General features: G+C 38.9%; 2 protein-coding genes across 2 annotated transcripts; both read left to right on the top strand.

Moving 5' to 3' along the window:
* Positions 1–2900: 2900 nt before the first annotated feature.
* On the top strand, positions 2901–8987 carry LOC117433392 (keratin, type I cytoskeletal 13-like). The gene is made up of 8 exons (XM_034055590.3): positions 2901–3399; positions 4164–4246; positions 4483–4639; positions 5541–5705; positions 6192–6317; positions 6580–6800; positions 7857–7891; positions 8325–8987. The coding sequence occupies exons 1-8, from the start codon at positions 2968–2970 to the stop codon at positions 8435–8437; spliced, it is 1332 nt and encodes a 443-aa protein (XP_033911481.3). The 5' UTR covers positions 2901–2967; the 3' UTR covers positions 8438–8987.
* A 4076-nt stretch (positions 8988–13063) lies between these two features.
* Positions 13064–18274, top strand: LOC117433391 (keratin, type I cytoskeletal 13-like). Its single transcript, XM_034055589.3, has 8 exons — positions 13064–13643; positions 14349–14431; positions 14998–15154; positions 15490–15651; positions 16474–16599; positions 16780–17000; positions 17097–17164; positions 17944–18274. The coding sequence occupies exons 1-8, from the start codon at positions 13125–13127 to the stop codon at positions 18045–18047; spliced, it is 1440 nt and encodes a 479-aa protein (XP_033911480.1). The 5' UTR covers positions 13064–13124; the 3' UTR covers positions 18048–18274.
* Positions 18275–23175: the final 4901 nt, after the last annotated feature.

The raw sequence follows: 23175 nt of genomic DNA, 5'->3' as shown, positions 1-23175 counted from the left end.
TTGGATTATTGTCTTGTTGGAAGACAAATCTCCGTCCCAGTCTCAGGTCTTTTGCAGACTCCATCAGGTTTTCTTCCAGAATGGTCCTGTATTTGGCTCCATCCATCTTCCCATCAATTTTAACCATCTTCCCTGTCCCTGCTGAAGAAAAGCAGGCCCAAACCATGATGCTGCCACCACCATGTTTGACAGTGGGGATGGTGTGTTCAGGGTGATGAGCTGTGTTGCTTTTACGCCAAACATAATGTTTTGCATTGTTGCCAAAAAGTTCGATTTTGGTTTCATCTGACCAGAGCACCTTCTTCCACATGTTTGGTGTGTCTCCCAGGTGGCTTGTGGCAAACTGTAAACGACACTTTTTATGGATATCTTTAAGAAATGGCTTTCTTCTTGCCACTCTTCCATAAAGGCCAGATTTGTGCAGTATACGACTGATTGTTGTCCTATGGACAGAGTCTCCCACCTCAGCTGTAGATCTCTGCAGTTCATCCAGAGTGATCATGGGCCTCTTGGCTGCATCTCTGATCAGTCTTCTCCTTGTATGAGCTGAAAGTTTAGAGGGACGGCCAGGTCTTGGTAGATTTGCAGTGGTCTGATACTCCTTCCATTTCAATATTATTGCTTGCACAGTGCTCCTTGGGATGTTTAAAGCTTGGGAAATCTTTTTGTATCCAAATCCGGCTTTAAACTTCTCCACAACAGTATCTCGGACCTGCCTGGTGTGTTCCTTGTTCTTCATGATGCTCTCTGCGCTTTAAACGGACCTCTGAGACTATCACAGTGCAGGTGCATTGATACGGAGACTTGATTACACACAGATGGATTCTATTTATCATCATTAGTCATTTAGGTCAACATTGGATCATTCAGAGATCCTCACTGAACTTCTGGAGAGAGTTTGCTGCACTGAAAGTAAAGGGGCTGAATAATTTTGCACGCCCAATTTTTCAGTTTTTTATTTGTTAAAAAAGTTTGAAATATCCAATAAATTTCGTTCCACTTCATGATTGTGTCCCACTTGTTGTTGATTCTTCACAAAAAAATACAGTTTCATATCTTTATGTTTGAAGCCTGAAATGTGGCAAAAGGTCGCAAAGTTCAAGGGGGCCGAATACTTTCGCAAGGCACTGTATATATATATATATATATATATATATATATATATATATATATATATATATATATATATACACACACACATATACTTTTGTAGTGTTACAACCTGGAATTAAAATTGATTTAATTAAATAGTCCATAATGTCGAAGTGGGGAAAAAAAATCTTATATTTTATATATATATATAGGTTCTTTGCTTTATCAGCTACTGCTAAACACCGTTCAAATTAACCACACGAAGTTTTGCTTCCTAACACTATTGCTTCGATTGGTTCACGTGGGGTCGAATCAACTGAGGCTTCAGCCCCATCACTTGAGTAAAGGTACTGTCTGTAAACTTGTAACCTGTGTGTGTACATCTATCGATCTATCTATCGATCTAGCTAGCTATCTAGCTACACACAGACACACAGACACACACACACACACACACACACACACACAGACACACACACACACACACACACACACACACACACACAAACAGTATATTTAGTTTTCATATAGGGCATCTTGATGGAGTGAGTAATCAACACAATAAAAGGAAACAAGGAAAAAAATAAAGCATGTAAAAATTCAAGCTCAATTTCTGTTTGTGAAACATTTCACACTTTAAATCTTTAACCATGGTTTAAAAACTCTGTCCATGCCTTACTCGGAAAACCTCTTCTGAATTAATTTAATCCATACTTTAAGGGAGCTTATGACAGCCTCAATATTACATCTACATGCTTTGCACCAGATTCAGTTTCAAAGAAACCTTTTTTTTGTGCAAAATTGTGAATCTGTTTTTGATGTGAATAATAACAGTAATCAAAAATTAAACACACAAAATAAAATAGCATTCTGCAAAAAAGAAGCCATACACAAGTCTGTGTTTTGTTAAATTGTGGAAATTGCTGATGACAAACTCAATCTTCACAACCTACAACCCAGTCACGCTTTGATCAACAGATGCATAGGTTGGGTACTGGCAGATTTCACCCCTGGATAATCAATCAATCAATCAAAACCTATATTGATCTGGATGAGTCAATTGAGAACAAATTCTCGTATCCAATGACGACCTGCCAAGAGGCTCCCACCACCACATCCAACAACATAAAACACAATAAATAAGGAGTAAAAAACAAAACAAAACACATAATCAGTTGTAAGACTTTTTTTGGTTTTCTATTTGCTGCAATGGTCTTTTAAGGTCACGTTGTACCCTGTCTTAAAGCAGAAATTGTTCCTGAAGACAAATGTGAAACAACTTAAATCATTAAGTTACTAGTATACTTGTCATGTTCAGTATGCCTTACTACACTCAATAGCTTTAGATGATGGTGAGAAACACAGGCAGTGCCAATAATGCCATTATAGATAATAATGTTTAATTGAAATTAATGATTAAGATTAAGAAATGTGTGCAGGTGTGTTATTGGGCAGGGCTGGTAGATTATGCTCTAATGACATCTTTTTGCTCGACTGCTGGCACGACACCTACCTCACCTTTTTATGAGAACTATTATGCAAATGCTTGATATAAAAAAAATCCCATGCCTTTTAATACGTTAGGATTTTAGAATCCCCATTGATGATACTCTGCTGAGCTAAAGACTGCTAAGCCACCTACTCCACCCACATTAATCATCTAAACGCCTGGGGCGCTAAAACCACTTGACATTATCTAAATTTGCAAAACAATTAGATAGGGATGGATTCCAATGTCTTTGTTGTCTATGACAAAGTAGCTCAACCTAATCCTCCTTGGATCTCTATATAAGAGGGGACTTGGATGAATCTACTGCAGTTCATCTCTTGCAGTGAAGCTTGTGGATCTCCCAGCCCCAGCAGTAACCGACCACGATGTCCTACTCCAGCTCTCGCTCAGTCAGTTCCGGGGGCCACTTCAAGGTACCCCAAGCAGGGTCTGTACACACTGTCATCAAGCGTCGGGCTCCTAGTGTTTACGGAGGCGCTGGAGGACATGGCACAAGAATCTCAAGCCACTCCATGTCAGGTGGTTTTGGAGGTTATGGTGGAGTCTTTGCCATGGGAGGAGGAGGAGGAGGAGGAGGGTGCTTCGGTGCCGGTGGAGAACATGGTCTCACCATCAATGAGAAGACCACCATGCAGAACCTCAATGACCGCCTGGCCGCCTACCTGGAGAAGGTGCGCTCCCTGGAGGCAGCCAATTCCAAGTTGGAGTTCCAGATCCGGGAATATCTGAACAATAAGACACCGCAACACCACGATTATAGTGCCTATGAGAAGATCATCCATGACCTCCAGCAACAGGTAATAATGATTTTGTTAAGGTCAGGACCACTCTGGTGCCTTGTTTGGGAGCGCATTGCATAGGTATTAGAGTCATGCAATAGTGGTACATTTGGAAATACAAAAAGGTTGATTAATTCTTTGACAAACGTGTCTTGAAACAACACAAAAACTGAGAATAGGTTTGATCTTAAACTGTTTATTTGATTAACTGTGATATAAAAACACTGGCTTTCAATACCTCAAAAGTCTCTTCTGTTGATGTAAGTTGAAAGTTAAAGAAGCAGGTGTTGTTGAAGCAGTATGGTCAGATTATAAAAGGAAAGATAAATGGAATTTCAGCATAGCAACTTCCAGCTTTTGAGTCATTTACATTGACTGCTAATGCAAAAAAGTTTGTGCGTGATGGTGCATGTTCTTTTTTCCGTGGGGTAATTGCTAAAAAAAACAAAAAACATGTTTTTGTCACATTTTTTATACGTGGAAAATGATATTTTATCTCCAGGAGGTGTGGTGTTTATTGGTTGCTAGGCAGCTGACTGATGCTGACTTAAATTCTGACAGTCTACACTTGTCATTTCCTCAGTAATGGTTTAGTCAGTAATTTTTAACTGGCATTATGAAACATTTAGCATTATGTTAACAATTTATATTACTTGTAATTGTCTTTCAATGCAATTTATTATCACGAGCAAACATGTGTGATTAATCAATCATAGATCAGATAATTAATCGATCAATAGAAACCCCTATTTGGGATAAATCATTTTTTTGAAATTTTCCAGATCAATGCTGCTCGTCTTGCAAATTCTGGGATTCTTCTGCGAATTGATAACGCAAAACTGGCTGCCGAAGACCTCCGTGTAAAGTGAGTTTCCTTGATAAAAGCAATCTGCTGAAGATCACTCAGTAGAATAGTGTCTCTTGTTATTTTTACATTTATTTATTTATTTTTACCTTGTTTGATAGAATGTCTTTAAAAGGTTGACATGAAAAATGAAAAATACAGCCCGATTTATGGTCTTTGATTTCTGAAGTAGTATGCATAGATAGACTTATCAAAACCAAAGAATCTTCTGCAACCTGGCTTACATTCCTGTGCAGGTATGAGAACGAAGTGGCGATGAGGCTGTCGATTGAGGCTGACATCGCCAGACTGAGGAGAGCCCTGGATGAGCTGACTCTGGTCAGATCTAACCTGGAGTCAGATCTCGAGCGTCTGAAGGAGGAGCTGATCTACCTCAAGAAGAACCACCAGGAGGTATGAGAACCACAAGCACAGGATCATCTGCTGGTTCAGTCTGGAAACTCATACTATCGGTTATTTATTAAAGCTTAGCTTGGACAACACTACTGTAAGGACTGTGGAAGCAACTATAATCAATTATCCTGAGTCATGCTATTAGGAAGCTGTGTGGAGGCTGCGTGGTCCAGTGGTTAAATAAAAGGGCTTTCAGCCACTGACTCATTGTGTGACCCTGAGCAAGTCACTTCACCTCCTTGTGCTCCTTCTTTCGGGTGAGAAGCACTTGTAAGTGACTCTGCAGCTGATGCATAGTTCACACACCCTAGTCTCTGTAAGTCGCCTTGGATAAAGGCGTCTGCTAAATAAACTAATAATAATAATTAGTGATATTTGACAACAGTGAGTGAATTAAATTCAAATGTATTTAGTTACACTTACATTATTGAAAGATTGGCATTCACAGATTATTAATAATACAGTTATTGCAAATATACCTCAAGACGCGATATAATGGTCAACAAGTTTTAATACAGTTACAAGAGACAGCAGATCAAACTACCTGTAAACCGAAGGCCATTCTTTAGGGACAGGAGTGAATGAATAGCCGAAGGATGCCTTTACTTTTGAGAGTATTTGTATGCTACAGCTCCAGCTCTCTTATGTGTAGACAGCTAATTGCTTACAAAACATTTGCCATGTTCCATCACGATCACCCTGTTGTCATATAACGGATATTATGCCGAGTCAGCTCTGTACTTCCACCTATGTTCTGTCCACTCAATGCAAAAATGCAAACCATCGCCGGTTCCCCAGTGGTACCAAGGTCCCTTAGATCAGAGATTCTAAACTTCTTTTGGTTTACGGGACCCCATTTTAAAACTGATTGCTAATCCACTTTGATGGCTGTCTTGTGTAGGATCTGGCAGCTCTTCGGGCTCAGATGCATTGTGCATCGGTCAACGTGGAGGTGGACGCTGCCCCACATCAGGACCTGGCCAGAGTCCTGGAAGAAACGAGAGCGCAGTACGAGGGCATCGCCGAAAAGAACCGCCGGGACATTGAAGCGTGGTACAAGAACAAGGTGAGGAGCCACAGAACAGACAGCCTTCATTCCAGTACAGAGGACCTGGGAGGACAGCTGGATACCTATTGGGTGTTCTCAGAATGCAGTTTAACGAATGCCCTCTAGGAGCACCATAGAGCATTCAATCAGGGCTGTTTATTGTCAAAGAGGCCACATTTAAATTACAAATGGAAAGATTTGGTTAGATTACCTATCATAGAGCTCATCAGAAACTGTAGTAAGATTTTTTTGTATACAGTACATAGTAAACATCTGCATAACTTCAAAACACAAAACTCCAAGGTAAATATAAGAAACTAGGTCAAGTAAACCAAACATTTGTCAACTTGTGTGAGTTTCTAGTTGCATTACTACACACTCTACCACTGTGTTGTACAGTGATGAATGCTGTGTTGTATGCAAGTGGTTTACAGTACAGTTCTTCCTCAGTTCAGTACCTACTCAGCTGACTGCATGCATTTCTTTCCCCCTTTTGTCTTGCAGTTTGACACTCTGACCCAGCAGGTCACCATGAGCACCGCTGAGCTCGAAGCCAACAAGAATAAGATCATCGACCTGAGACGAGTGCTGCAGGGCCTGGAGATTGAACTGCAGTCTCAGTTCGGCATGGTGAGAGAGGAATACACTATATAACAGCTGCATCTCCCTGTTGCGAGGAGGGGTGTGCTGAAGTATTTAACAACCGAGTGTTTTAAAAGCCAATTGGAAGCACATTTTCCTCTCATCCGGGGCCTTGACATTTTCACTGCTGTACCGAGGTCGTAAACTGGAAAAAAGTTAACTACAGAAGTTAATTATTGTTGACTGGTTCTCAATTCTAAAGGTGAGGGAAGGACAGCTTTTACCCTTTTCTTTCTTTCCTGTCTTTCAGAAAGGGGCCCTGGAGTGCTCACTGGAGGAGACAAAGGCCAACTACTCCAATCAGCTCCACAGACTGCAGGGGATGGTGAGCAACCTGGAAGCTGAGCTGATGCAGCTGCGCTCAGACACCGAACACCAGTCCCAGGAATACCGGATCCTGCTGGACATCAAGACCCGTCTGGAGATGGAGATCGCGGAGTACAGACGCCTGCTGGACGGAGAGGGTGGCAGGTGAGGACAGCACGGGCTTGTATACTTGTCTATCTATATAATAAAGTAACTAAATAGGGATAAATAGCCCTTTGCGGTCCATTTATTAATCGCGCGTCAGGCACGCCAGGTCTAATTAATTTTCACACGCGCAGTTAATTTTAGACGCGCTGTTTAAAGGTATTTTTTTTTCACAGTCAAACGGGTTTAAATGGCCCTGCATATCAACAAAGCACTCACTAGGCATCTCCAGCCCCGCCCCACCCTTTTGTTTGCTATAGCGTTCATCTCCAGATCACTCGTTTTATCACCAAACTCCTCAATAATGCGATCCAAGTCATTATTTTATTACTATAACATCTCAAAAAAGCTCTGCAAATGTCCGTGTTTTCTGTGCGCTGATTCAGTCAGCCAACTTGTTTACTTCAGACCGCCCCCGTTATCTGATACCTGATACAATGTATGACTATTCATGAGATATGCCTTTTTTTTTTTTTTCGACTTGTCTCGGCTCCTGTCGTTCCCACTCGGCAATTGAATGGTTTTCTCGGCTTTTTCCGGAGAAAAAACGACTAGACACCCGTTTATTGCGTTGCTATAATGATGTCGGACCCAGTCCGACAAAGGACCGCAAAGATAGACATATTGTGTACAGGATTTGTCTAGCAGCCCATAGAAGATATGTTTAGTATTTTTCCCCAGTTCCTTAAGCTCTTTTTATTTACCTTTTAATTCTTTTGAAGTACCAGGGGTTGGGGTTTGCCAGGTATTTTGAGACTACCATATGCCATTGATTACATATAGAGGGATGATAATCTTAAATAATCTCACGACTATTATATAGCGCCCTCGGGTGGTCAGATTGTCAAAAGTGATTTCTATTATCTAGTTCTGCTACAATATGAAAAAAATAACAGCAATCTTAATGAGGAGTGAAAACAAAATTGTAGTAAACCAGAAATTTTCATTGTTAAAAGCTAGTTTGTAGAAATAGAACAACAAAAAGGAGTATAAAACAAATTGTAAAAAAAATTGGAATGTTTTATGACAACTAACACGCTTTCTTTGTAATTATAGAAAATACCATGAAGTGATCACGACCTACCCACCAAGTAAGCAAAACTTTGTATTTTATTTTAAGTTCAAATCTTGCATGTTCCTTGTGTGATAAATGCATTCCTTGCAGTATCAGTTTGATAAGTAGAATGTGTTTAAAATCTGTCCGTAGAAAAGGAAATGTTCTAGCATTTAGCATTGACTGTTTTTCAGGTAAGCATTTACATATTTAGGAACATTTGTTGTATAATAACTCTAAAGAAAATAATACATCTTGAATGTGACAACGCTATTTTTTCCGCTTTAATACATATTTGTAGTTGTAAAATATCTTGAAATACCTTTTCTTTAGACTGTGAAATAAGCTATTTTTTTACAGTGAAAACAATACAGTCCTACCACCTCACTTTATACCCACCTTGCTTTACATTGACTTTAGCCGAGTGTTCTGCATTCTGTTAACAGTATCTCCTCCCCCTACCCCCCTAGTTGAACAAAAACAAGATCCAGTAAAAACCCGGAAGGTAAAGACCATTGTGGAAGAACGAGTCAATGGAAAACTTGTGTCTACTCAAGTCCAGGAGGCGGAAGAGAAGATGTAAAAGAACTAACACTTTCAACCTTCTACAGCTAAATATCATATCAAGCATATATTATTCACTGTAATTTCTTCCAAGATAATTTCACTAACTACTGTATTCCAGCAACAATGGCCTTTTTAACCAATGGGTCTAATTCCAAAGTCTTATTTTCAAAAAAATACTACCAATGGTGTGCAGATGTATATTGCTCTTCCCTATAAAACTATAATTGGGTATTGAGATTTTTAATTTACTGACTCACAGTGGTCATTGTTGCAGAATGGGGCAGAAATGACAGCTGCTCGCCCCTTAGTGGTCAGTTATAAAACTACATCACTTTAGAATTAAGCTTTGGTATGCCTTCAGAAACAGTCCCTCTATTTTAGTTAGTAAGCTTTGCCAATAATGTTCTAAGCAGAATCAGCAATAGGGGAAGGTGATTATCTCATTTTAAAATTTGGGATGTAAATTTGGGTGTTCTGTATCGATGGGGTGTTTTACAAGGATAGATGATCACTCATCTTGCATGCAAATCTCTAACAAATAAAAATTAATCAATATATTTCAAACTTTGTTTTGTCCTGTTGGTTATTGCATTTTTATAAATATATCCATATAATTTATTTTTTTCGTACACAATATTTCCCTTTTGAACTACATACATAACGTAATTCATTGTTTTAATATTGGACATACAAACAGAATGTACACATATACAAAGTTCCACATTTACACAATCTGTTTTATGAAAGCCAACAGTAAGATAATACAAAATGATACACACATATACATTCAATGGCATCATGAAAGTGACAACCATTGTAGTTTAATTTCCAGAGTTTCAGTCAAGATAGGTAAGATAGAAGATCTGTAAAATTGATCACATATCAAACCGGAACATTTTTGACAGTGTTGCATCACACTCAGTCATGGCTTTCCCCTATACCTTACTGATAATGTTATGGCAGGTAATTATATTTTGTTTGTTTCAGACTTCGTACGTCAGAATATCAGATGTTTAAAATAAGCAATTCAATACAAAAGAAAAACGTAACGAGACGTACTGTAAAATTCAATTTTAACTAAAACACCAGCCCTCACACCTGTAGTGTTAGGGTGTTTTTAGAGAATTACTGAGTTTTATGTTACAACACCGCCATCTAGGGGATTGGGTGTGTTACTTCGTGGTTGTTACTTAAAGCCAGATTATTCAGTTTATACGCCCGTCCTCTTTAATAATTACACATGGTGTCAGAGTGAGCAGAAAACAAAAAATAAACCAAAGGAGAGGGGGAGAGAGAGAGAGAGAAGACAAAAGGGATATTGCTGCTGTAGGAAGAGTGCAAAGAAGAGCAACCAGAATTATCCCGGTTTTATAAGGCATGTCATATGCAGACAGGCAAAAAGAATTGAATCTATTCAGTCTTGAACAAAGAAGACTACGCTGTGATCTGATTCAAACATTCAAAATCCTAAAAGGCATAGACAATGTCGACCCAGGGGACTTTTTTGACCTGAAAAAAGAAACAAGGACCAGTGGTCACAAATGGAGATTAGATAAAGGGGCATTCAGAACAGAAAATATGAGACACTTTTTTACACAGAGAATTGTGAGGGTCTGGAACCAACTCCCCAGTAATGATGTTGAAGCTGACACCCTGGGATCCTTCAAGAAGCTGCTTGATGAGATTCTGGGATCAATAAGCTACTAACAACCAAACGAGCAAGATGGACTGAATGGCCTCTTGTTTGTAAACTTTCTTATGTTCTTAAGAAGAAGAAGAAGAAGAAGAAGAAGAAGAAGAAGAAGAAGAAGAGACCGCTGGGCGAGTCCTGAAAAGAGTCTTTCATATTAAGTAAACACACTGCCCTTAAAGATGGCGGCGGCTTTTCAGCTAGTGCCGCCGGTAAACAGCCGAAATGGATTCGATCTAATTTGCGCGATTTAGAGAAACTTTGGAATTAATTGAAAAGCATTACCATATTCAAGTAAACACATTATTATGCCATGGGAGATGAAGCTGACGATATCTTAATAAAGCGCTAGAAACACTGGATTTAAAAGTATGTACTGTATTACAGTCCAGGTGTCCACAGTCGTCTCTTTTGGCAAGTGATGTTTTCAGAATCATAACATTCTGAATTAAAATACTTCTGTTGAAAATATACTACTGAATACTTATTCTGGAGTTGTGTAAGTTGTTGAAAAACAAAGTTTGAAATGCAGTTGATCGTCTTGGAAACACGTAGGATATAGAGATAAGAAATCTTCAGAAAGTGAAAGTGAGTTCATGCTCGTTTCGCTTTAAATATCGCGCCCAAAGTGAGTTACAGGAAGTTCACCCTTGACCGAAATCAGTCCTTTCATTGGCTTCCAGAGTTTGAATGACAGTTCCTAGCACCCAAGCAATGTGCGTCATTAACATAATCAACTCCCCTTTCCCCAAAGAGAATATAGACTAAAGCTTCATTTTGATATAACTTTAGTTATATTGATCATAGAAGTATATCAACTGAAGCTTCATTTTCCTTACTCAATTACCGTTACAAGCATGTTAAACACGTTAGACAATAATTATTTTTACTTTAAGCTTCAATAAAACAAAATAAACATGTCAATGTTATAGGGAAAACATACTCAAACAGCACTTAAACTTTCGTTAGCAAAATTAAAGTTATTAATTATTCGAAAACCAATTTAATCATTTAAATTGCTACACGTTCGTCACATTGCATTTGTACATAGTGTTATGTATATAATGGAGAGTCATGGCACTTTGTATCCACCAGATGTCGCCATTCACGCGCATTCATTCCTGCTTTCGATTTGGCGATTTTGCATATGCACGTATTTGGTTGTAGTATACACACTATCCACCAGCAGAGGGCGTTCCAAGACAACTAAATTCACCAGATCTTGGTGGGTCTGATTTGTTTTTCTTCCACACAGGGTTTATGCATCGCTGCGCATTTTCACGGTGCGATACAGCTAGACTGCACCTAGACACACAGGAGCGTTATGCACTACGCGACTGACTTTTCTTACAGTATAGAAAAATTGAATGGCACAATGCAGAGGTTGTCAGTGCCACACCGTAAGCTATCTACTCGAATATAGTCTACTAAATAAAATATAATCTAAAAAATAAAAACACTGGTTTGTTTTTCAAAATTGTTTGAAAATCATCTATATGCATTTGGCTGTGATTGGTTAATCCAGCGAAGGTACTGCGCGACAGACAGAAAATATCGTTCTGGCTTCGATTTGAGCGGCGCACGCAGCTTGTATAGTCCGGTGCTGATCTGTCCAACACCATATAAAAGCAATGGCAGATACAGGCGGCAAAATGCCTCGCGTGGTGTGCCAGCCACATCTGCCTGTCCCTGGCTTTAGTTCTTATAAAACCTATAATAATTGACAGTTATATTGAGACTATTAGTTTCAAAATATATCATGTGGTCTTTCATTATGTTACTTAAAATATTGGTTACAGTTTTGGAAAAAGGTGTGTGTGTGTGTGTGTGTGTGTGTGTGTGTGTGTGTGTGTGTGTGTTTTTTTTTTTTTTTCCCAACGAGAAAATGTTTTGGAAATGTGCCCTGCTATGTACAAAACCGGCAATCCAACCCAGAACCATGAATTTATGACTGAGTGTTAATGAATGAAGGAAATATACTGTAGAATGTAATATTTTCATAACTAAAAAGATGTTGCAGAGCAGAAATGGTATTAAGCAGGTTTGGCTGTATGTTACTGCTTTCATTACTCAGAGCTGCAGTGACAATTTCACAAAAAAAAAAAAAAAGAAAACGTGTGGTAAATTAAGGTTTTAACGTAAATGTTCCGATTTATAAACTTGTTAAAGCCAGTAGACACTTTTCAAAGTTCAGAACGTTTATCAGAAAACATAGTGCGCCCTTTAAAACTAAAGTTGAAAAAGCCAAAGAAAATACACGTTTAAACCTTTAGCGACAATGTGATGTAATGTGAGCTGTGTGCTGCTGTTTGCGCATCTGGATCTGCCAGAAAAAAATCATTAAATGTTCAAGTTTTTGTGTTAACTAGTTATTAAACTAGCAATTCCTAGCAAATACGATTGAAAAAATATATATTATCAAGTCGTTTTGTATTAGTTGATTTTATTACGCGAATTCTTGCTGAAAGTTGAAAGTGACAAATTATGCCCTTATATAATTTTACTGTAATTACTGTTAAGTATTGTCTGTGTAACAAGACAGGGACTTGTCATGAATGCAGTAATGTTCAATACTTGAAACTTCTAGCTTCAGAGTGTTTAGAACAATTTTAGAGACAAATTATTATTATTATTTTTATCAGCGTCCCATCAAACACATTACACACACAGAGTAGTAATGGGAGCCACACCCTGATGTAATTATATTTTCTGTGGAAAGCTGCCAGAACAAAAAAGGTCTTGTTATCAGTGTCCTGATGTTAAAACAGAACAAAACAAAATGCTGACACGCCAAGCCACACCTTACTCTCCCCCTTTTTGCCAGAGGCACCAGCGACCCTGCTGGCATGCCTTCAATTTTGAATTGCTTAACAGGAATAAAAAAAAAAAAAAAAGGTGGCTGAACCTCCCACTTGTCGGGGCTACAGTATATATATTCTGAGGTGAGGGTGAGAAGCCATCTACTCTATCTCTCTTTCACCCTGCGCTCATCTCTTGGAAAAAGATCGCCAGCATGTCTATCAGAAGCTACTCCTCTCAGAAGATTGCCAGTTCGGGCTCCTCATCTGGCATGGGCGGCCAGGTGTTTGCCCGACGTGCACATAGTGTGTATGGAGGTGCAGGTGGCTCTGATGCCCGTATGTCCTATTCCATGTCTAGCGGTGGTGGTGGTGGTGGTGGTGGTGGCTTTGGAAGTGGTCTATCCCTGGGGGGTGGTGGTGCTGGTTTTGGCGGCGGTGCTGGTTTTGGCGGCGGTGCTGGTTTTGGCGGCGGTGCTGGTTTTGGCGGCGGTGCTGGTTTTGGTGGCGGTGCTGGTTTCGGTGGCGGCGGAGATGTTGGTCTCTCCCTCAATGAGAAGGCCACCATGATAAACCTCAATGACCGTCTGGCCATCTACCTGGAGAAAGTGCGCACCCTGGAGGCCTCCAACGCCACCCTGGAAAAGCAGATCCGCGAGTGGAGCCAGAACCGCGCAGTTATCACCCATGACTACAGTGCCTACTGGAAGACCATTGCTGACCTCCGGGACAAGGTAAGTCCACATCCTCAGTTCTGCATGCACTGGATTTATCTGTTCCATTCATCTACAGTAGTGTCCAAATGTATTAGAGCACCCTATTGCTTCTGTAGTTTTGATTTGTTGTGCGTATGAAATGTAACCACTGGAACTGAAAATCTTGGAAAATTGTCAAAACAGGCAAATTCGCGATTGTCTAATTTAATTGATGACTTTTGTAGGTCACACATGCAATTGATTTAAAATATTAAGAGAAAAGGAACACAGAGCCACAAATGGTAAAATGCCGGATATTTTTTTAGAAGTGGTTTAAGATGCCTAATTAAAGTACAAACATCAGTACCTATTGTTTCTATATCACTGATTACTGAGAAAAAATTCTCACCCCCAGAGGTTTTAATGCAGGGGAGTATATAAAGGATATAAATGACAAATCTGGAGGTGTTCTGGTGCACTTTCACACTGCTGTGAATGGCATGGAAAAATCTAATCATTAAAAGACAGGGCTTTGTAAAAAGCAACCCATCAACACCCAGAAATATGAATGTTTGTTAACAGGTTTTGTAACATGCTTTTGATAGTATGTTTTGACAGCTGTAGTGTTCATTTTCTATTTTGATACTATCTAGTTACGTTACAAGAATGTTAAAATCCCTAGGAACTGAATAAAGATTATCTACGTGGTGTAATTCGATACTCCTTCTTGCTTTCTCTTGACAGATTGGTGTAGCAAACATGACCAATGCCAGGATTATTCTCCAGATAGACAATGCCAAATTGGCAGCCGATGATTTTAGAGTCAAGTGAGTTTTCCTTTCCTATGTGCCATATAATGCAAAAAAACCAAAACAATTCTGTACAATAAATATGCACAGAACTATAAATGATATAGTTCTCTCTTGCATATATCCCCTTGGGTCATGATTTTATTTAATTAAAAAAAAAAATTAAAACAGTTTGTGTGAACTCTATTGCGTTCAAGAAGTTGCCCTGGCAAGACTCTGGAAAAAAAACAAAAACATTATGCATGATAAAATAGATGCTTAGCTAGGAAATTTAATGTGGTAAAATTAGACATGCATGACTGACAGGGTTGTGGGGTCGACAGACCACTACAGTAAAATATTCAACCTCGTAATAAAGTTTCTAAATCGGGTATTTCTAAAGCATGTGCAAATGTTGTTTCAGCTTGCTCTGTGACAAATATTTATTAATATACTATGCATCTCTAAAGCTTTAATTGAACAAAAATGGGCATGGAGGTGGGCTACAGACCATGCTGTTTTAATAGTTGTAGCGTCTCTAGTTTGGGCATCAAACAAAGGGATGTTGACCTTGGAACTGAGGTTTCATCTTTCGTTGAGTTTAGGTACGAGAACGAGCTGGCAATGAGGCAGTCTGTCGAGGCTGACATCGCCGGACTGAGGAGGCTATTGGACGAGCTGACTCTGGCCAGATCCTCCCTGGAGATGGAGATCGAGGGTCTGAAGGAGGAGCTGATCTACCTCAAGAAGAACCACGAGGAGGTGGGTACCAGCCACACACTACAAGACGGGCTGTTGCAATCCCTTTGAAACAAGTTCCTTGGGCCTCATGGGACGAATAAAAGCATAACAAGGTTTATTAAAGCATAGGAAAAGCAATGTCATCTTTAAAAGCTCTGGGATTAAACAAGAGAGGACCCTGCAGACATGCAGTGGAGAGCTTCCAGTTTGCACAGGAGAAGCTTTAAGTTGAGGCAATGGTTGCCCATCCTTGGTACAGTACAGTACTGGGATCTTAGGAACAGAGCTGTATTTGCCCTAAGCATAGCTCAGTGTCAGCTTGCTAACTATTCCCATCTCTGCTTTGCTTTTTTTAGGAGCTCCTGGCCTTGCGTTCTCAAGTGGGTGGCTCGGTCAATGTGGAGGTGGACGCTGCCCCACAGCAGGACCTGTCCAGAGTCCTGGATGAAATGAGAGCGCAGTACGAAGGGATCGCCGAAAAGAACCGCCGAGATGTGGAGGCTTGGTACAAGGACAAGGTAAAGATCCATGCCTGGGCTACAGTTAGGATCAGATTCAATCAATTTCCCAGTCATGAGAAAGCTATGACAACATTGTTCATCTGAAACACACACACACACACACATATATTCGGTCACAATTTTTGTACGTTCTCTTAGCCGAAGTGTTCTCTAAGACGGAGTTAACCACCAGACACAATATGAATCAATAAAGAAATAAATATGTATTACTTTTCATGACGCACGTGCATCAACATGTGAAATGAACAGAATAAGAGAAAAGCAATAGGCAAGTTTATGTAAATAAACTATCATAATAAAGTAACAGACAAACTAACGTTAATAAACAAACTATCAAACTAAATTAACACAGCACCACTACACGCGTTAGAAAATGCAGCAGCAGCAGCTCTAGATTCATTATGAATACCTGTACAGGAGCAATATTCAAGACATGCATACAAATATTTAACAGAATGGTGAAGCAACTCGCCAGAACGGAAAACACCAAATTGCTCAGCGACTTGTGTCTGATTCAGGTTTTTTTTCCAATAGCTTGGTAAATTTCCAACTTTTTGTAACAAGAGAAACAGCAGTGTGTTTTGTCGTTTGTTTACGTGCCATTTTGTAGCGATGAGGTGCACTCAGAATACAAAACGAGGCAATACTAAATGATGGCGGTTCTGAGACTACTGTGTATGTGTGTGTGTGTGTGTGTGTGTGTGTGTGTGTGTGTGTGTATATTTATACAACTGTTAAGTTAGATTGAATGTCATCATAGAAAACAGGAATTCGATGCAAAACCACAACTGCGATTTTAATTTGTTTCCCCTCTATCAGTTCGACGACCTGAACAAGCAAGTGGCCACGAGCACAGAAGTTCTCCAGACATCCAAGAGCGAGATCTCAGAACTGAGGAGGACCCTCCAGGGACTGGAGATTGAACTGCAGTCTCAGCTCAGCATGGTAAGCAGCGGAGGTGGACAAAACGCACAACCTCTCCTAAACAACAAGGTCCAGGGGAGATGCCAACACCGATCAGTAACTCGCGATCTGTACATTGTTTTTCCACTGATCAAGAACTCGCACATGCTGTAGCGCTTTCCTCGTCATTCAATAACGCGCTGCTGTCGTTATGCATTATAGAAATCTGCGCTGGAAGGCACTTTGGCAGAGACAGAGGGCCGCTACGGGGCAAAGCTGAGCCATCTGCAAACAATCATCGACAGGCTGCAGACTGAACTGATGCAGGTCCGAATGGACATGGAGCGCCAGGGCAACGAGTACAAGATGCTGCTGGACATCAAGACCCGTCTGGAGATGGAGATCGCGGAGTACAGGCGCCTGCTGGACGGAGAGGATTCTGGGTGAGAAAAACAAGCAGTGTGCAGTAAAGTTGTTTGGTGGGTTATGCTCCTCTGAATGTCATTTCTAACGCTTTTCTTTCCTTGTCTTGCTTGCAGGAAAGGCTACAATTCGCAATCTTCTCAAAAGGTTGTGGTGCAAAAAGTGGAGGAAGTGAAAGCCAAAGGTAATTAATTGTTCTTTATAACGATTACGTCACGTACAGTAATGTGTGTTACTACAGCAGTGTGCACATTTATGAGAACACCCCATTGCTTCTGTGGTTTTGATTTGTTGTGCATAGGAAATCAAACCAGTGGAACTGAAAATCTTGGAAGACTGTCAAAATAGGCAGATTAGTGATTGTCTGATTTAATGGATGAATTTAATAAGCCACACGTGCAATTAATTTAAGAGAAAAGGAACACATAGTCACAAATGATAAAATGCATTAGACCTTTTTAAGAAGTTGTTTAAGATGCCTAAATAAAGCACAAAGTGGTCTAACATGTTCACACAAGTGCCTATTGTTTCTATATCACTGATTAGTGACCGAAAATTGAATACACCCAGGTTTTCATGCAGGTAGGTATATACAGGATATAAATGAGACATCTTGAGGTGCTCTAATACAGCTGCACACCACTGTAGTGTTTTTTTAAATTCATTATTATTATTATTATTATTATTATTATTATTATTATTATTATTATTATTATTATTTTCAGTATTCATAATTTAATAGCATACAGTATATTACTTTCATGTTCTATACTACAAATAAAAACAATGAAATAACACTCTATTACCTACATGTGCCACACTTCACAGAACGCAATTAATAGCACACCCAGGATTCGTGATTTGACCAGATTGATACAGATTGTTTAGAGAAATACAGATGGAAGACAAGGCACTTCATTACAATACTCCGGGAATTTAATTGCAATTCTTTCACTTTCTCAGCACCTGTTGTTACCAAGACCAGGATGGTAAAGACCATGATTGTGGAGGAGGTTGATGGTGTGGTGGTCAATACCAGGGAGGAGATGGTTGAGGAGCCCATGTGAACAGCACCTCCCCAGGCAAGAAGAAGAGCAACGCAGGGCAACAACTGGTGGAAGCAAAAAAAACCTTTCTCTTTTCTGTTAATTTGATACACTGAAATAAATCAAATAATAAATCAAATAAACTAAATGAATCTTCCTGAGTATTGTACTGAATACATTGCATGCCTATATTTTGGTTGTCCTCTTCTGAAAATAATAAATAAATGGCTCTTTCTTGCATTGCAAAAGCTCTCGTGTGAAGAATCTTTTTTCATTTATTTTTCCTTTTTTTTAATTAACAACGTATCAGCAGTAGAAGCATGGTATTTTGTGACACACACACACACACACACACACTGATGTTACAGATTCTGACCCCTATCAATACCTCAATACCACAAAATAATAAGAGATTGAAATGCCCCCGTTGCCCTTTGTAGATGATGGTGGTCCACCCTCCATAGATCCCAAAGGGACGAGGACCACATGGTACCCTGTCCCCTGCAGTACTGCTATGCTTGAAAAGAAGGTTCATCCCATTCCTAATCAATCAAGAAATGACAAACTCAGAAGACAAACTTTTAAAAGGGCTGTTTTTCTATAATATGATTCCTGAGTGACTGTTTATCGTGCCATAATATATCTATTCAATAAGTGATGTTAATAAATCACAGAGGCAGGGGGGAAAACTGTGTAATTTGTATAGAGTTTATGGACAGTGGTATTAAAACTGTACTTGATTATACAGCAGACCACAATCACATCCTTACATTCAAATTTCCCTTTAGTTTAGGACAATTAATGTGAATTTGTTTATAGCATTGATGTATATTGGTGTAGATACTTCACCTAAGTCTTTAAGGGAGTGCGTCATCATAGTTGCTACAGCAAAAGTGTTTGATGCTAAGCCAATCAAAGGTGCAGCACAGATCGATAGGGGTTAAAAAGATTTAAATCATTAAATGTTTTGGAAAGACATTCAATGGAAATGAAAAGGTATTTTAGTCGAAAATAAATACTGTACGAGAGACCATCTTTAAGATCTGTCACTGATTTTTTTTTTATTTATTTTTTTAGTTCATTGAAATTGAGTCAAGCCGCTTCAAGCTACTCTTTGTGAGAAAACCCCTCTCTCTGACTGATCAGAACACCTGTACTATAAGTGGTTTATATGCGGACATGCTATGCAAATAAAACACCTTTCCCTCAGGACAGGGCTTCTCAAACCCAGTGCTCGGGACCCTTGTGTTCTTCAGGTTTTCATTCCAACTGAGCTCTCAATTACTTAACTAAACCCTTCATTGAAATCATATTTTGCTTCATTAGACTCTGAAAAAGTTACTTATAGAATGTTAAAGTTAACTTGGAATCTCCAACTGTTTTGTGTTCTAATTTTTAGAAGCATGCAGGTGGAGCAATTTTCTTTCTAATTATTTGTTAAAATGTACAATGCTATATCTGAGAGGTGCATATATTGCATTTCATAGCAGTTTAAACTTATTTTTTTCTTAATAGTACAACAGTACACTTTTAGTTTCAGAAAGCAGCCACAGACCGCATGGACTGACCTATATACATTTTATACAAAGCGTCACCGTAAACCCCTGGCTGTATTACAATTCCCAGAAACATTATCTTGAAGTCTTTTGAAAAATTCTCGAAATGCCTGTAATTAAGGGTGGTGCATGTGAATCCCTAAAGTAAGTTCATTAACTTTTCTTTTCAAATTCTTGAAACGCTGTAAAAATGCAATATATCAGCTTATTCAAACTTATAAAATGGGCAGTTCTCTTTAGAGGACCCATCACAGACTCACCCTCTCTAATGATTAACACTTTTCAATGCATTAGTAAGACCTCAATCTAGAATATTGTGTTCAGTTCTGGTCACCTTGCTACAAAAAGGATATTGCTGCTCTAGGCAAAGAAGAGTGATCAGTGATATTCTGGGTTTAAAAGGCATGTCATATGCAGACAGGCTTAAATAATTGAATCTCTTCAGTCTTGAAAAAAGAAGACTACACGATCTGATTCAAGCATTAAAAATCCTAAAAGGTATTGACAATGTCGACCCAGGGGACTTTTTCAACCTGAAAAAAGAAACAAGCACCAGGGGTCACAAATGGTAGATAAGGGACATTCAGGATAGAAAATAGGAGGCACTTTTTTACACAGAGAATTGTGAGGGTCTGGAACCAACTCCCCTGTAATGTTGTTGAAGCTGACACCCTGGGATCCTTCAAGAAGCTGCTTGATGAGATTCTGAGGTCAATAAGCTACTAACAACCAAACGAGCAAGATGGGCCGAATGGCCTCCTCTAATTTGGAAACTTTCTTATGTTCATATTCTTGACATGTGCTGCCAGTAAAGTAATACTCCCAACCCTTGCTGTTTCAGCTTGTCTGGCCTTGCCTGGTAGTTGATAATTATTTGGGTTATTTGGGTTTGTAGAGCCATGTAATGAGGTAAACATCCGGACTGAATTGTCAGCAAATCCTGTAGGCCCACCTCAGCCATTGTGCAACACGCAAAATAAATCTTATGTAAGATCTTCGGTTATGCGCATGTGAAAAAGGAACGCTTGGCATGATCAGCATATGATTGTATGTACACTCTTCATTTTGTCTTTAACCTCTGCTGGTGATTTCTCTTAAAATATTTGCTAATTCCTTATATTCTTCTTATATTGTATTCCACACACCTGACATCCCATATCATTTTCTATCATGGGAAAAAAAAATCGATCAATTGCAGCTTCCTCTTGCGTCTTCATATCTGTTGCCATACTTCCTGTTTAGCAAAATAGAGTAAAATCGGGTGATAGAAAATACAAAATATATGTGGCTGAACACACACACAGACACGTTAAAAAAAAAAAAAAAAAAAGTCGATTGAATTGCTGAACAGTGGCCGGACATAAAGATCTTCAAAAAATGCATGAACAATCGCAGAAATGTTGTTCTAGGTAATTAAAAAATAAGCCTTTTTTCATTTTCTTATTTCATTAAAAATACTAGTCTGAAATTGCAGAAACGTGAAACAACTAGCATTCTTTTTTTTAATGGCAGTTTTTTCAGAAATGATTACAGTAAATCGTTACAAAAAAATGATGTCCAGCAAACTTTGTAGACTGACCGATGCATTTACGGTACTTCACAGTAAATGATATAACACATATATATTTGCACTTTATTGTGTTTGATCATGTATCGAGCTTTACCAAAAACTGTTCTTCACTTAAGTTCAGGAACCTCCTACATACACGTATTAGCTAGCGTAAGTAAAAGAAATAAAATAAATTAATTAAAAAGTAATTAAAAATATGTCAGCAACTTGTTCACAGCGTGTTATGAAATGTATTCAAAACCTCCCCGCGGTTCTGCCCGCAGTGCACTCCCTTTTAGACAGGGCGCGTCAAACTCGTTTGAGGGATTTTAGCGTCACACATACAGATTTAATGATTTTTTTGTTTGTTTTATGTCCTGAGAAGTCGTTATTTTGATTAATTTGGCAATCCCTGAAAAAAGATCACTCACATTGAAATGCTGGCACTCGAACTGAACAAGCTTTGACATGCCCTTTAAGCCTTTGCAAACCACAATTTGCATACAAGCAATCTCCTAGATGTGCCGGTGATTACATCAAGAGCATTTCTTACGTCTTGGCTTTTGTGAATGGCCACAGAGACATTCATCTATACAGAGCATGTTCCATAGGGAGTTAATTCATGCTAAGCACTACAGCGAGTGAACAGCCACATCACTTGAAATGGAACAAGTCTGAGTAACAATTAAGTGTCTCTAATTGCTGGGTATTAACAGTTACTTAGTAAATACATGTATACTTAGGCTACATATAATTGCGATGTTATTATGCATAATTACAATGTACTTAATGTGTACATCTTTGATATATGTAAGTATACAATTGTACCAGAAAAGGGTTAGGGTAATGCAAAAAGATTTTAAAATTAAGTACATTGTAACTATGCATAATAAACCCTGTAATTATGTGTAAATGCACATGTATTTACTTAGTACCTAAATACACAGCAATTAGAGACGCTTCATGTAAAGTGATACCCAAATGTCTTATTCGTGTGTGAAACTTTTTAAGATATGGTTTCAATTTATTTAAATGAGCTGTATGGATATCTGGATTGAGCGTTACAGCCGGCTCAGTGTTTAATTTGTGCCGGGGTGTGCCGGGGCGCAACCCCGGAACCTCTGAGCGGGAGGAGTCATATTCCCGGTACCTCTAAAAATCTCAACTGCCTCTCGTTTAATTCGGGATGTATTTCCTTCTCTCGAGGCGTAACGATAATGGCAAACATGTCCCTACTTAAATAACTTCCAGATTAAAACTTCTACAGCACCTGTAGTATTACTAAGTTTTTCGGAGTGCAAGTGTGTTCCATCACTGCTCTCTGGAATCTTTATCGAACTACAGAACCTCTGTCTCTCTGAACTGACTTGTTTACATTTAGCATGGCAATATATATGAGCCCATTTTTAAAAAGCATTTTTTTTATTTTTATAACGAATAAAATCATTTCTCAAAGGAGTGAACAGTCCACTAGATCCACAAAGCTGAGGTCAAATGCACACATTATTATTATTATTATTATTATTATTATTATTATTATTATTATTATTAGTCGTAGTAGTCGTAGTAGTATTTATTAGTATTATTATTATTATAAAATCCAAAATACAGACAGAAATTCCAAACCTTATTAAATGAATTAATTAAAAAAAGCACAACACAATAAACTATAATTCAATTTTCTTCACTGTGTTATGGCAATCAGTGGTCTATAGGATGACATAGGAGGCTGTGTGGTTCAGTGGTTAAATAAACGGGTTTGTGACCAGGAGGTCCCCAGTTCAAATCTCAGTTCACTCAGTGTGTGACCCTGAGTAAGTCACTTGTGCTCTGTCTTTTGGGTGAGATATTGTTGTAAACGACTCCACAGCTGATGCATAGTTTACACACCTCTGTAAGTCGCCTTGGATAAAGGGATCTGCTAAATAAACTAATAATAATGGTAGGCAGATGGACACAGTATTGTGTATCTTGCAAACCTCAGTGTGTGAGCTTCAAGCTTTTTTGGGAAATGACTTGTTGAATATTGATATCCAATCAAGGT

This window comes from Acipenser ruthenus, chromosome 33 (assembly GCF_902713425.1).
Source record: "Acipenser ruthenus chromosome 33, fAciRut3.2 maternal haplotype, whole genome shotgun sequence".
NCBI lineage: Eukaryota > Metazoa > Chordata > Actinopteri > Acipenseriformes > Acipenseridae > Acipenser > Acipenser ruthenus.
Note: the sequence above shows the minus strand (reverse complement) of the source record. Positions and strands in the feature narration are given on the sequence as shown.